The 12,664-nt window shown below is 52.9% G+C and overlaps 1 protein-coding gene across 2 annotated transcripts in view; it reads left to right on the top strand.

The window, feature by feature from the left end:
- The window catches only part of Itpk1 (inositol-tetrakisphosphate 1-kinase), a 130,570-nt gene that overhangs the window by 68,042 nt on the left and 49,864 nt on the right, over positions 1–12,664 (top strand). For both annotated transcript variants that reach the window (XM_051196508.1, XM_051196509.1), the window contains exon 3: positions 9,580–9,705. In XM_051196508.1, coding sequence (XP_051052465.1) covers positions 9,580–9,705 — 126 coding nt within the window. The remainder of the gene's footprint in view (positions 1–9,579; positions 9,706–12,664) is intronic.

Here is a 12,664-nt window from a genome sequence, read left to right as displayed (position 1 = left end):
CTAAGTTTGTCTGGCCAGGAGCTCAGAAAGGCATGCCTCACCACAGCCCACGTGTTCACTTTGTGACAGTCATATGGCGAGCGAGCTGCCTCGAGGACTGTTGGGTACTTTCTCTCTCGCCCTTTCCTGTATGTGTATAGGACTATCCAGTCTTCCAGATAGCTGCTGACAGGAGAGCTCCCAGATATTCATGGCTTGCTTGGAGCGACAAGACTTAGGCAAGGGAGCTGTTGTGTCTTTGGGAGCCATGGCTCCTTTAGTCCCCAGGATCATGGCTGCTGGTGTGGCAGTGAACGAAGCTGTAGGAAGTCTTTAGGCCGCGTGAACACCCATGGCCTTGTCTCCTTCCTAAGGACTATTGTGGGACCCTCGCTCTATAGCACAGACAGTCTTGGGGTTTTCTTCCCCTGCTAGGTCAGCGTCTACAACTTACCCCTGAGTCACTTGGACTTGCAGAGTTTGTTAACTGGATACTTCTCTGGAAGGATCCACAGAGAAACGTTCCCTCCTCCCCCCACACCCAAGCCCAGCTTGGAGGTCCAGATCTGGGAGTGTTATAGAGAGAATATAGGCAGAAGCTCAGAAGGTATGGCCGCAAGGTATGGCTGTCAGAAGACATAGAGGCCTGTCTCTTCCAGGCAGTGACGTTTTATGACTGACCTAATTCCTCTTGGGCTTCCTTGTTTTTCAGTGCAAGATAGGGTAGCATTCGTTTGGAGTGGTGGTTGTGTAAGTGCCCGGCACCTGTTCTGTGGAGGGAGGGTGACGTGATGAACAGGTGGGCTGAAGCTGCAAGCCTCTCCTCCCCAGGTACCCACTCATTCAGTACATGCTTGCCGCCCTGGTACAAGCAGACAATGCCAGGTGGAAGGAAGGAACAGGACACAGTCCCGACCTTGGAGAGTTCTCAGAGGCAGGCCAAGAAGGCTTTTTACAGCTCACAGTGGCCATGACTGGCCAAGCTAGACTGTATCAGTCCCTCTGAAGTATGGTTCCTGGGGACTGGCGTCATGCCCAGGCCCTCAAACCCGAACCTGACACTTTCTGTTTGTCATTGGAAGTGGTGGCTCTCTCAAGAACTGAGGCCAGTGAAGGGATCGAAGTGGAGGAGCTCCAGGACAGTCGCTGGCATCTTCTCCGGGGGATGGGGGTGGGGGCTCCTGAGAGCCTGCTCTGTCTGCTCTGTCTGTGGCTGAAGCTTTTCCAACATTGCCTTGGCCAATGAGGAATGAATGTGGGAGCAGATGCTCCATCAGACAGATGAGAAAACAGGCTTAGATGGGCTGAAAGTCACTGCCTACAGCTGCCTGCCCACCTTCACCCATCACAGATCACAGTCCCCGTCACCAGGATTCCAGTGAGAGGACCCAACCCCCAACCCCGGTCTCATAAATGCCATAATTCATGTGCAGTGCTTACAGGTTAGCCTGGCATACAGCAAGTGCTCAAAGGATGTTAGCTACTGGCTAGATTCGAACCCAGGCCTTTTTGCTTCTACTCCTATTCTCTGCACTGATAACTTAAAGTCAAACAAGGAAGATACTGCACTGGCTTGAAACTCCCAAGTTAGCATAGTGTAGCGTGAGAAGGTTGATCTCACCTGGTCTCATAGAGAACCTGCTATCTCCCCCTTGGGGTACACTGAGATGCTATGGGCGTAGGCAGGTGGATGTCTATAGTCTCCCTCTGCTCACACTCTGCAGCATACTGCACTGGGTCACTTCCTAAGCTGCCTGTGGCAGCTTGATGCCACACCACATCCCTTCTTGGTGGATTTGATTTCTTAGTTTTGGGTGATTATAAATGATGTCTTGTGTGTTGGCTTGCTAGCAGGATGGAGATACCCTAAGTCCCAGCGCTGTGCATGCTTTGGGATGCTCCCATGGAATGGGGGTTAGGGGGCCCCTGTGCTTCCCAATGAGGGATGGGGAAGTGGCATTTTGCTGGAGAGTTCAGTTCCTCCTGATGGAGTTTCAGAATCCGGAGCTGTAAGACAGAGACCCCTGTGCCTGAGATGCCAGGCAGGTGCTCTCCTACAAGTAGGCTAGAACTACCTCGGACACAATCTTGGGCTATATTGTCACTTCCAGGAAAAGTAGCTACCATCCTTCTGAGGAAAGCAGGGCGGCTTTGAACTGTGCTTTGGAGCCAGGCAGTGGTGGCCCACGCCTTTAGTCCCAGCACTTGGGAGGCAGAGGCAGGTGGATCTCTGTGAGTACGAGACCAGCCTGATCTACAGAGCTAGTTCCAAGACGGGCTCCAAAGCTACACAGGGAAACCCTGTCTCGGAAGAAAAAAGAGAGAGAGAAAGTGTGCCTTGGAGCATAGGGACAGAACCGGAGTGGGGCCAACCCCCTAGCTTACTGGTTGCCCAGTCTCAGTTTATTGTTTGACCTTCTGGAATCTTCTTTGCCTCACATGTAGATGGTCACCAGACCTCAGTTGCTCCAGACTGGGAGATTAGGGAAAATAATAATATGCGTGATCTGCTCAGTTTGGCACCTGGTATGGGGCTTAGGCTCCCATGGTTCTGGGGAATGGATTGCTTGGATCGTCCTGGCGGACAGCCAGCAAAAATTAAATAGAAGCTAGAGAAAAATCTAGCCTCATGTGATCTCAGCTGAAATCCCTGCTGCTGACATCCTCGCAGTGGGCTGGCCCTGCTCAGCGGGATTGCCTCATGTCTGGGCTGGGCTGTACTCTATGGAAGGGTGTTTCCTTGTCTTTGCTTTGCAGGTGAGGAAGCCAGTCTGAGGGGGAAGGATGGATGTACTCTCTACACCTAGGCCTGTGCATCCAGACACTCAGCCCCTTATGCTTGGGAGGGACCACCTCATTCCTGGGAGCTGAGGCAAGAGGACCTTTTTTCTCCAGTCCCCATCTCCCAGCACACAGTGAGAGGACAGCCAGACTTTGGGGTGTAGCCTGTGACTCCCCTACATGTCGGTACTTCCCTCCCTCCCTCCCTCCTTCCCTCCCTCCCTCCCTTCCTCCCTCCCTCCCTCCCACCATCCCTTCCTCCCTCTCTCCAGCATATGAAAGCAGAGGTAGACATCTGCTTGGATCACAATGAACCTAGAGTTCGTCCATTCAGCTAAACCGACTGGCCAGTGAGCTTCAGGGATCTACTTGTCTACCTAACTCTTACCTGTAGCTCTTGGGTTACACCTGTGTGCTGTTGTAGGGTCTGGGGATTTGAACTCAGGTTGGCATGCTGATGTAGCAGGCACTTTTCAGGCTGAGCCATCTTCCCCTGCTGTTCAATGCTAGTTCCCCCCTCCCTCTTCAGATTTGAATTCGTTAAGGACTGTAATGTTATTGGGGCATTCTCATTGTCTGGATTCTAGTTCCCCAGCAAGCTGGGTTTGCCCACACAGCTACCAGTGAGACAGAGGAGCGATACTGAAATGTACAGGAAGATTTATTCTTTGTGGCCATGTGGGGAAGAGGAAAAAGAGGCCCAGTGACCATTCCCCCAAAGTCCGTCTCCAGAGTCCTGACCTCTGAGGTCCAAGTTTAAATATCGGGTAAGAACTTTGCCTAACTGAGCAGTTCTGGCCAAGGTGTGGTTCCAGCCATCGTTGCCTTGGCCACAGTCTCTCTTACAAGCTGGCCTGACAAGTAGCTGGTTAGAACTGTATGGGATCTCTTCACAAAAGGCAGGTTCTTCCTCTGGCTGGCACTCAGCAAGGACAAGCCATGTAAAACCCTAACTTAGAGAGCAGAGGCTGACACAAAGTCCGCCGGAAGCCACTGGTGATTGACAGCTGTCGGGGGAAGGGTGCGGCCTGTGGTTGGCTGGTCGTGCTTCAGTGAAGGCCACATGTCCAAGAGCTTACAGGCAGCGCCAACTGTACTTGATGGGTTAAAAACAAGAAAGGACATAAAGTTGGGTGGGTAGGGGTTGGGGATGGATCTGGGGGGAGTGTCTGTGGTTGAGTGAATATGATCAAAATACATTGCATAAAATTAAAAAAAAAAACCTAATAAAAATGGGGAAAAAAGAGTTATATTCCATTTTTAAAAGATAACCTGTGTGTCATATTGTATGATGATGTAACTGCCCTGTCAGAAATGAAGGTGTTCAATGCAATTCTTTGTTGTTGTTAATTAATTTTTTAATTTTATGGCATTGGTGTTTGTGTAAGGGTGTTGGGTCCACTGAAACCGGAATTACAGACAATTGTGAGCTGCCATGTGGGTGCTAGGAATTGAACCCAGGTCCTCTGGAAGAGCAGCCAATGTTCTTAACCACTCTTAACCACTGAGCCATCTCTTTACCCCCCCCCCCCCAATACCATTCTTAAGGAGCCATGTTGCTGGATGGCTCTGTATCTCTCAGAGTATTGCTGGAGATATTAGGGTTAGAGCATGGACTCTGGCAGGCCTAGCAAGCTAGGCTTCACCGCTTACCCTCAGTAGACTCATAGTTTCCCAAATGTTAGTTCCAGGAGAATCTATGCTTGTCTGGCTCATAAGTCATCTTAGCCCTCCTTTGGGGTAAAAGGTTGTCCCCTCTTCTGACTTAATTGAATCACCACTGCTTCCCATTGCCCTAGGGGAACTGGGTCAGGGAATACAGGCACCGGTCTGCCTCTTTGATCTGGGCAGAGGCCATTGGGATGACCAATATCTAACGCCCTTGGCTTAGTTTACAGGTTTGGCTAGACTCAAGCTCCTGACTGAGGGACCCTTGACACTCCTCTGGGTCCTCCCTCAGGCGGCGGTGTTTGGAATCAGACCCACAGAGACCCTACTTACTGTCTTTGGGGTCTACCATGAAAGGCCCAGGTTGAGAGGCCCACATCTGTCTGCAACCTCAGGGCGGGCTCTTCTGCCAGATCCTAGGACTCTCCGAGAGCATGGAGACACACATCTGGCCTTTATCTGGGCCATTTGTCCCACTCAGCCTTGGCTTAAGACACAACTTTTGATGTGGTGGATCCCATTTGAAGTCAAGCTGAAAATGCACCATTCCTGGGCCTCACGCAGGGAGGAAAGGTAGAAGAAACCCCAGGCACCTGGCTCGCCCTTTGGTGTGAACAGAAAGCCGGTGTCAGCAGGAGACAAACCTGGGTTTCCACAATTCGAAATTCTATGCCCTTGGGCACATCACCGAACCTCTGTGTGACTCAGTGTCTTCATCTGCACCCCATGTGCTCAGTGCAGTGTGGGCAACAGTTGTCATTAACAACCACAGAGAGCTGAGGTGTGGCAGCAGACTCTTTGAGGATGTTAATATGAGCCAAAGCTCCAACCCTGGCTCTGCAGAGTTCAAGTTCTGACCATGCTCAGTTCTTGAGACACGCCCCTGCCAGAGGCTTGGGGGGTTTCTGTTGGTCATAATACAGACAGTAAGGAGAGGGAGATGTAGCGGCTGACTTTTACTGAGCATGCCGTACGCATTAACGTGAGTGTGACGTTGTGCCTCCTCGGTGTTCTGAGGGGAATTTGGATCTCTGCTTATAACGAGCAGGCTCCGATCATGTGTGTAGTAGCTGTGTATGCTGCAGGACGGTGAGGTTTCTTTAGGCAGTTGAAGCTCTGAGGAGGTGAAGCAACGAAGGCCGGTCCCTGTACCTGCCTTAGACCGGCCTCAGTTGTAGCGATTGAACTTTGAAGCCAGGAACACCCAACCATCTAGGAAGCCATAGATTTTGCTTAGCGGCCCTGTGTCTCTAAGTGCTGGGGACATGTTTTGTAGTGAGGCACCCTTGAGGGGCCCAAATTGCTGAGCCATCCATGGAGACGGGGAGAGTTGCCCTGGGAAGCAGTGGGAATCAGTGGGAATCAGTGGGTGGTCCTGTGGGTGCGGGTGAGACGAGGGACCTGTGAGTTCTTCCTGTTTGGTGCAAGATGGGTTGAGACCCACTGCCTTGTGCAGCCTGTGGAAGCGGTACCAGCGCCCTCGCTTTATGAATGGGGAAATAAACTGAAGCTGTGGTTTAGGTGATGAGCTTCCCGGCCTTGCTCACGTCTCTGGCTGGTTCCCGCTGCTAGCACCTGGGGATGGGAGTGTAGAGATAGGACCTAGCTTGGTTATGAGGTCGGGTATGATTGTGTTAATTATTACTGTTTGGGCAGTCAGAGGTCACACGAGGGCCACTGGGTTTTGCCAACTTTGTCCCATATCCTACCAGCCCTGTCCGCCCCCCTCGTGAACCTCACTGCCCTCGTCAACCAGGGAAACAGTGGCCCTTTGTTCTCTCTGAATTCAGAGCCCTGTGCACTGCATGGAGCCATGACCAGTGCTGGCCTCCCGGGGCAGCGAGACATGGTCAGGCCCTTCATTGAGACGCCCTCAACCCTCACGGAGAGGGTCAGATCACACCCCTTCTGAGGGGAGGACAGGAAGTCTCTGGGAATGATGTGGGAGCCAGGCAGTCAGAGAAACAGAGTGGTGAAAACACATTGAGTTCTTTATCCCTGAGTCCTGCCCTCACCCTGTCTAGGAGACTGGACATGTGCTGTGCCATTTCCTGAAGCATCCCTTCCATGCAGTTACTCCCTTGAAGGTCCGCTCCTCTATGACGTGCTCTCTCCTAAGGGCCCTCTCCTTTGTATCATTCCTTCTGCCGTGCTCTGGTTTCCAGAGCCCTTCGCTCCCACCACGCACTGGTCAGGCCTCCGAGGGGACCCATCTCCTCCCAGAGCAGTGGGGAGAGACAGGCTTCTGTGAGGTTATTTCAGGGCATGATGGTGGCTTCTCTGGCCACTTGAGGAGAAGCAGAAAGGCCCATATACAACTCAGAGATGCTACTGCAAGGCTAGCTAGCTTGTTATCCCGACACTCGGAAGGTAGAATCAGCAGGATGGCTGCAAGTTCAAGGCCAGCTTGAACGAAAGAGGAAAGATAGCTCAGTGGGGTGGCTTTGGAGGCAGCGACAGGCCACTCTGGTCTGCATAGAGAGTCCCTGGGCTACAGAGAGAAACCCTCTCGAAGGGGAGCGGGGGATGGATGCCATGGCAGGAGGTGGAGGCCATGCTGTAGAGTGAAACCACGCCAGGTCTGATGCGTGTCCCAAATTGCTGTTCTTGTGAAAAGGCTTTACTGGCATAAAATTGCTTGGAAAATACACAAAGGAAGGTGGCTGGCTTCCAGACTCCACTGTTTACCTTTTGCAGAGCAGCAAGGAACACAGGGAGCTTATTTCCCAAACAGCCCCCGGTTGTCAGGTCTACAGGCCTCAGGCTGATGCCTACCTCCTTGCCTGGTCCTCAGGGGATCCCTGGCTTTTCTCTGGCTAGTTTCTGTCCTTGCAAACTCCAGTGCCCAAGAATCACCCCGGCCTGTATCTAACACAGCAATAATAACATAAACATGCCCTACCTAGTAACTACTTTAGGCTCTGACACTATTCCCCTTCCCCCCTACCTGGTCCAGGGAGGACTGGAGATGTGGAGACCAGCATGGTAGCTCTGCCAGAACTTGGGGAGTGCGCCCACTGTCACTCTTGGGGTACAGTTCTCTCTTCATAGTAGTCATGGTCTGAAAATATTGGCCTTCTGTTTGTGGTGCCTGCCATCGTGGGACCCAGAAGGCGTAGCTGTAGTTCCTTGGGTGCCTCCTCTTGTTCTGGTAACTTCTTCACGTTCCTTCAGATCCTGGTGGGGTTGGATGAAGATGTTGTGAAATCAGCATATAGAACCAGAGAGCCCCTTTTAGTTTCCTCACGGGAAACTGAGGCTAGGGGCCGCCGGTGGCATTTCTGCTGGACCTCAGTCGGCTTCCAGGCACACGACGAGCTTGGTCCTTTTTCCTCCCTAGGTTCCTGGTGTTCCGGTCCTAGGAGGTGGGAAGGTCATCCCCATCTCCTTGCCTTGCTGGGAGGTCTCAGAAGACACCCAGGAGGCAGAGTCAGGGTGATCACCTTAAGTTTGAGACCAGCCAGATGCAATTTCAAATAAAGACAAGACACTTGGACTGCATCCCTTCCCCTCCTCAGTCTGGTGCCTTGGCTGTATTTGTTTTGTTTGGTACACAAGCTTGTCACCATGGGAGGGAAGCATAGTCCTTGATGACTTCTTATTGGGAGGTCTCTGGTACTTTCTTTCTTTCTTTCTTTTTTTCTTTCTTTTAATAGGTGTGACCTTTTAACACCCCTCCTGGAAGACCATAAAAATAGAGTTAAGGACAACAGGGAAGAGCTGTCACATTCCAAAGCTTTATTAGAAAAGAGTTGAATTAAGGGTGTATCTGCAACAGGTGTGAGCAGGGCCTGAGGGGCAAACAGGACAGAATAGGAAGTATGAACAAGTATGGGGAGTTGTCACCACCCGTAGGCCTGCTGGGGACGGAGGGTGGCATGGGGACCTGGTGCGGGAACCCCAGACCTGACCTGCCTCCCTTCGCCCGTCCACCAGGGCCCTAGCTACGATTCTGTCAGAGGACAGCAGCTGTGTGGTTGTGACGTTTGAGATTGTGACAATGGGACGGGATGGACATGGAGCAGGGGATAAAGGGTGGGTGGGGAGTTCAGATCAGTCGCCCTAGGTCTTTGCATCCAAGCTGAGCCTCCCACCTAGATCCTAGGCATGTTTTTTAAAAAGCCTCTGCTCTCTCTTGCTTTTTTTTTTTTTTGGGGGGGGGAGAGGGTAACCTTTTCCATAAAATAAAAGGAGATGGATATGTATGCTGTCTTCCTCAGAATAACTGTCTGTGGCTGTCTTGTGTGTCATGAATGACATGGGCACAGCCAGCCCTGAATCCTGAGGAGTGAGTCAGGCCTTCTCTAGTCTGGCCAAGGCTGTGTGTGTGTGTGTGTGTGTGTGTGTGTGTGTGTGTGTGTGTGAGAGAGAGAGAGAGAGAGAGAGAGAGAGAGAGAGAGAGAGGATGTCAGCCAGGTGCTAGGCTGGCGTCAACTTGTCTCCAAGAGTCTAGCCTTGCAGGTGGTAGTGGCCATATGCTGGCGGCAGACATCTGGCGCATCAGGAAGCGTGGTATCAGGCTGCCCCGGTTGTTGGCAGGTGCTCTTGGCTTGGGGTCAGGTGATGCTGAATATCAACTGGCCACTCTGGCTCCCTTGCGGCCTGATCTTCCCAACCCCGAGTTCTTGAAAAAACAAACACATTCCCCAGTGGAGCAGTGCATGTGGTGCTCAGCTGATCACAGGCGGCTCTGTACCCCTGCATCCTTCTGCTGTCAGCGACACAGCCCGGTCTCAGGGTGGAATGCAAGTGCCTGGGTTCTCAAGGCAGCGACTCCTAGACTCTTAGCAAAGAGCATCACTCTGCCCAGGCCCGAGAGGGAAAGAACATGGGCTTAGATGGAGTTTTGACTGGGTGCCTGGTCATTTTTCTTAACCTCTCTGAGCTCTGGTTCCCCTAGGTGGTTGGGCAGCTGAGGTGTGTTCAATAAAGGCTTTCCCCATACAGCCAGTGTGTGGTATCCCCTGCTCCTGTTTTCTGCCTTTGGGGGACCATACATGTAAACACGAACCTACATGTAGTCATCCTCAGCTACCAAGAATGAGGCCCTTGTGCAGTCGCTCCTGTCCCTTCCCCTCTGAGTTTCTACTGATGCCCAAGGGTCCCAGATGTGCACTCAGGCACTGAAGCTCTTCTGTGTTCCCATTGCAGCTGAACCTGAACCGGCCAATTGAGGAGCAGGGCCCCCTGGACGTCATCATCCACAAGCTGACGGATGTCATCCTCGAGGCTGATCAGAATGACAGCCAGTCCCTGGAATTGGTGCACAGATTCCAAGTGAGTAAGGGTGGTGATGCCTGGCTGTGGGGCCTGTGGAGGTTGGGGGAAGGCCAGGATGCATGGCCATCGTAGAAATGGCCCTGCCACTGGCAAGCTGTGATTTCCCAGGCAAGTGCTCAGCCGCAGGCCAGACCTCAGGGTTTGCTGTCCTGCCCCTGCTGCTAGGCCAGGTAAGGTCTGTGTCTCCAGGGCAGGTATGCTCAGCACTGGCTTGTGACTCTACTTTGACCCCAGGACAGGGTCCCTCTGTTGTACCTGGGGTCAAGGGTCCCTTGAACCCATGTCCTGCATTTATTGTTGAATTTGATATTGTGTATGCCTTGCTTGACATTTCTCATGGGCCCAAGGGATGTTCCTGCCCCCCTTCCCCCCACCCTTTTCCCCAGGAGCTCCAGGCCCTGACCCCTGGGTTTTCATGTGGGATGATAGCTATTGCTGCTGCCACTGCTGACTTGTACCGTGTGTCCTCTTTTGTGGACAGACACGATTCTTTCCTCCAGCAGGCAGCTCAGGGGTCATGAAACAAAGTCATATTATCAGCAGAAATGCAGCTGAAACAGTGGCTGTTCCCGGGCCTCCCTAGGGCACGGGGTGCTTGGACCAGCACTTTTCAACTGCAGTAATTGGAGGTTGGAGATCTTTCCTCAGCCAGGACAAAGGGACCCTTGTCACACAGCAGCCATCCTGCTGACGGTGTTCCAGTCTGCCACATTTTCAGGGTTGGTGGCCTCAGCCCCCTGAGCATCTTTTGGCTCTCACGCACTTCCTGGAGACCTCTTGATATGGAGTTTCTTTTCCTACCAGTTGCCACCTGCATGCGTCCTAGGGGTGACCACAGTGGGGTAGAGATTGTCCCCATGGGCCTCTTTATAAAGTCTCTCTCATTTGCTGACTCTGTCTTCTCATAGGCTGAGGCTGTAGCCATGGGCCTCCTCCGCCTTGTGGAGCCTTGTTTTCTGGTTTGTAAAATGGGTGCTTGCAGGGAGGAGCAGCTGGGCGGTGATGGGAAGTGCTCCCAGGCTCAGTCCTGGAGGGTGCTCACTGCTAGTATGTGGTCTACTTACTCTCTGGGTTCCTGCTGTGTTCTGAGACAAGGCAGGAAGGTATGCTCTGACTCGCCCCCGCTCCATGCCCTGGACTTAGCCTGGTAAACAGCCAGCCTGAGCCCATTTCATCCACACATCCCTCAGGCCAGGTCTGTCAGCCTTGTTCTATAACCAGGAAGCTAAGACTCAGAACAGTGTGGGTGTGGCAGAGGCAGGGCTCCAGGACTTCCTGAATCCTCTGCTCGGTCCCTGCTGGTGGCTCTTACACCCCCAGTGACCAAGTGTTCACGTGGCCTTCACCACCGTTCTGTAGGCCCTGTGGGTACTCAGCGAGGCAGCCACCATCGTCACCCCCAGTCAGGCCTCCTGTCCCTCAGGAGGCCCCAAATTCCTGTGCCTGCCGCTCCTCGGGCTGCAGTGGTTCTCTGGGGGAACATCAGAGCCTGGGTAGTTATTCAGACTCTTGAGGCAGAAATGCCTGCCTTTCCCACAGAGGACAGTGCTGGCACCTTGCAGGGACCCTGCCAAGCTCTGTCTGGGAGCCCCTGGCCAGGTATGAGGAGGGGGATGGTGACTCGAGCAGGAGACATTCTGAGTCACTCTGTGTGGGCTCTGGTCTGTGGTACCTTATTCCGTGTTACTCGGGCCAACATGTAGCCTGACTGCCCCAAGGTGAGGAAGGAAGAAGGCCTGCGGGTCGGGTAGTGTGTCAGTTACTTTCTGTTGCTTTGATAAAGCACTATGAGCGAAGTGACTTATGGAAGAGTTTGCTTTAGCTTATGGTTCCAGAGGGAGAGTCCATAATGCTGAGATAGCAGGGCAGCCTCTCAGCAGGAGTAGGAAGCTAAGAGTAAAGTGGAAGTAGATGAGGCATGTCATCCTTGAAGCCCATCAAGACTGCACCACATAAATGTCCCCAGTGACACCAGCTGGGGACCGAGCATTCACTTGCCTCTGACCACAGGGGACATTTCTCATTCAAACCAACATAGGTGGCATTGGAATCATCGCTGGTGATCTTGCTCAACCCCTGCCCTGCCACTAACCCAGAGTCCAGTGAGAGGGAGGACTCCATAGTTTAAACACACGGGAGGTGGAGCCAGCCTCCAAATCCATGGGCCACGTAACGTCAATAGCATAAACTTGTTATCATTAGGATGACACCCTTCTGGAGGGCTGGAGAGGTGGCTCTGTGGTTAAGAGCACTGACTGTTCTTCCAGAGGACCCGGGTTCATCCCTGCGGGTAGCTTGCAACTATTTCTGGAATGCAAAGCACTCTGCTGGCTTCCATGGACACCAGGCACACGTGTGGTGTGCATAGACATACATGCAGGCAAAACAGCCATATATGATGGTGATGATATGATAGAATTTAACAACAATGAGGAGGAGAGGGCGCCCTCTTCCTGGAGCTACTGTGGCCTGAGGGCCTGTGGCTTCCTAGGTGTTGTCACAGTCCTGTTCATTCCCATCAGCACTGTTTTTCCTCTGTAAAGACATGGCTTGGTCAGTAATAGTTAGCTCAGTACCCATGGGGGTGGCCCTGGCCCTGTCCCTCTGCTCTACAGAGAGTACAGCTACCAAAACTGCCCTAGGTGTGCGGCGTGGCGCTTGGGGCTGTCAGCACTGACCTGGCCATCTCTCCTGGGAGGTGCAAGGCCCCAAGCCAAGCAACCCGCACCCCAGACCTTGACCTTGATCATGCTCCCCCTTAAGTGTATGCACAGCACAGCAAAGTGAAGGGGCTCTGCCTCAGGAAGGGCTCTGCCACAAGGGCCCCATCTGTGTTCGGGTTCCCAGGGAGAGGTCGCTTATGTGGGAAAAAGGAGTTTGGGAGACGTCCCTGCTGGCCCTAGAGTACAATGCCGTGTGGACGCTGCCCTCAGCCTCTGGTCCTCAGGGAAGGGAG

Source organism: Phodopus roborovskii, unplaced genomic scaffold (assembly GCF_943737965.1).
Source record: "Phodopus roborovskii unplaced genomic scaffold, PHOROB, whole genome shotgun sequence".
Lineage (NCBI taxonomy): Eukaryota > Metazoa > Chordata > Mammalia > Rodentia > Cricetidae > Phodopus > Phodopus roborovskii.
Note: the sequence above shows the minus strand (reverse complement) of the source record. Positions and strands in the feature narration are given on the sequence as shown.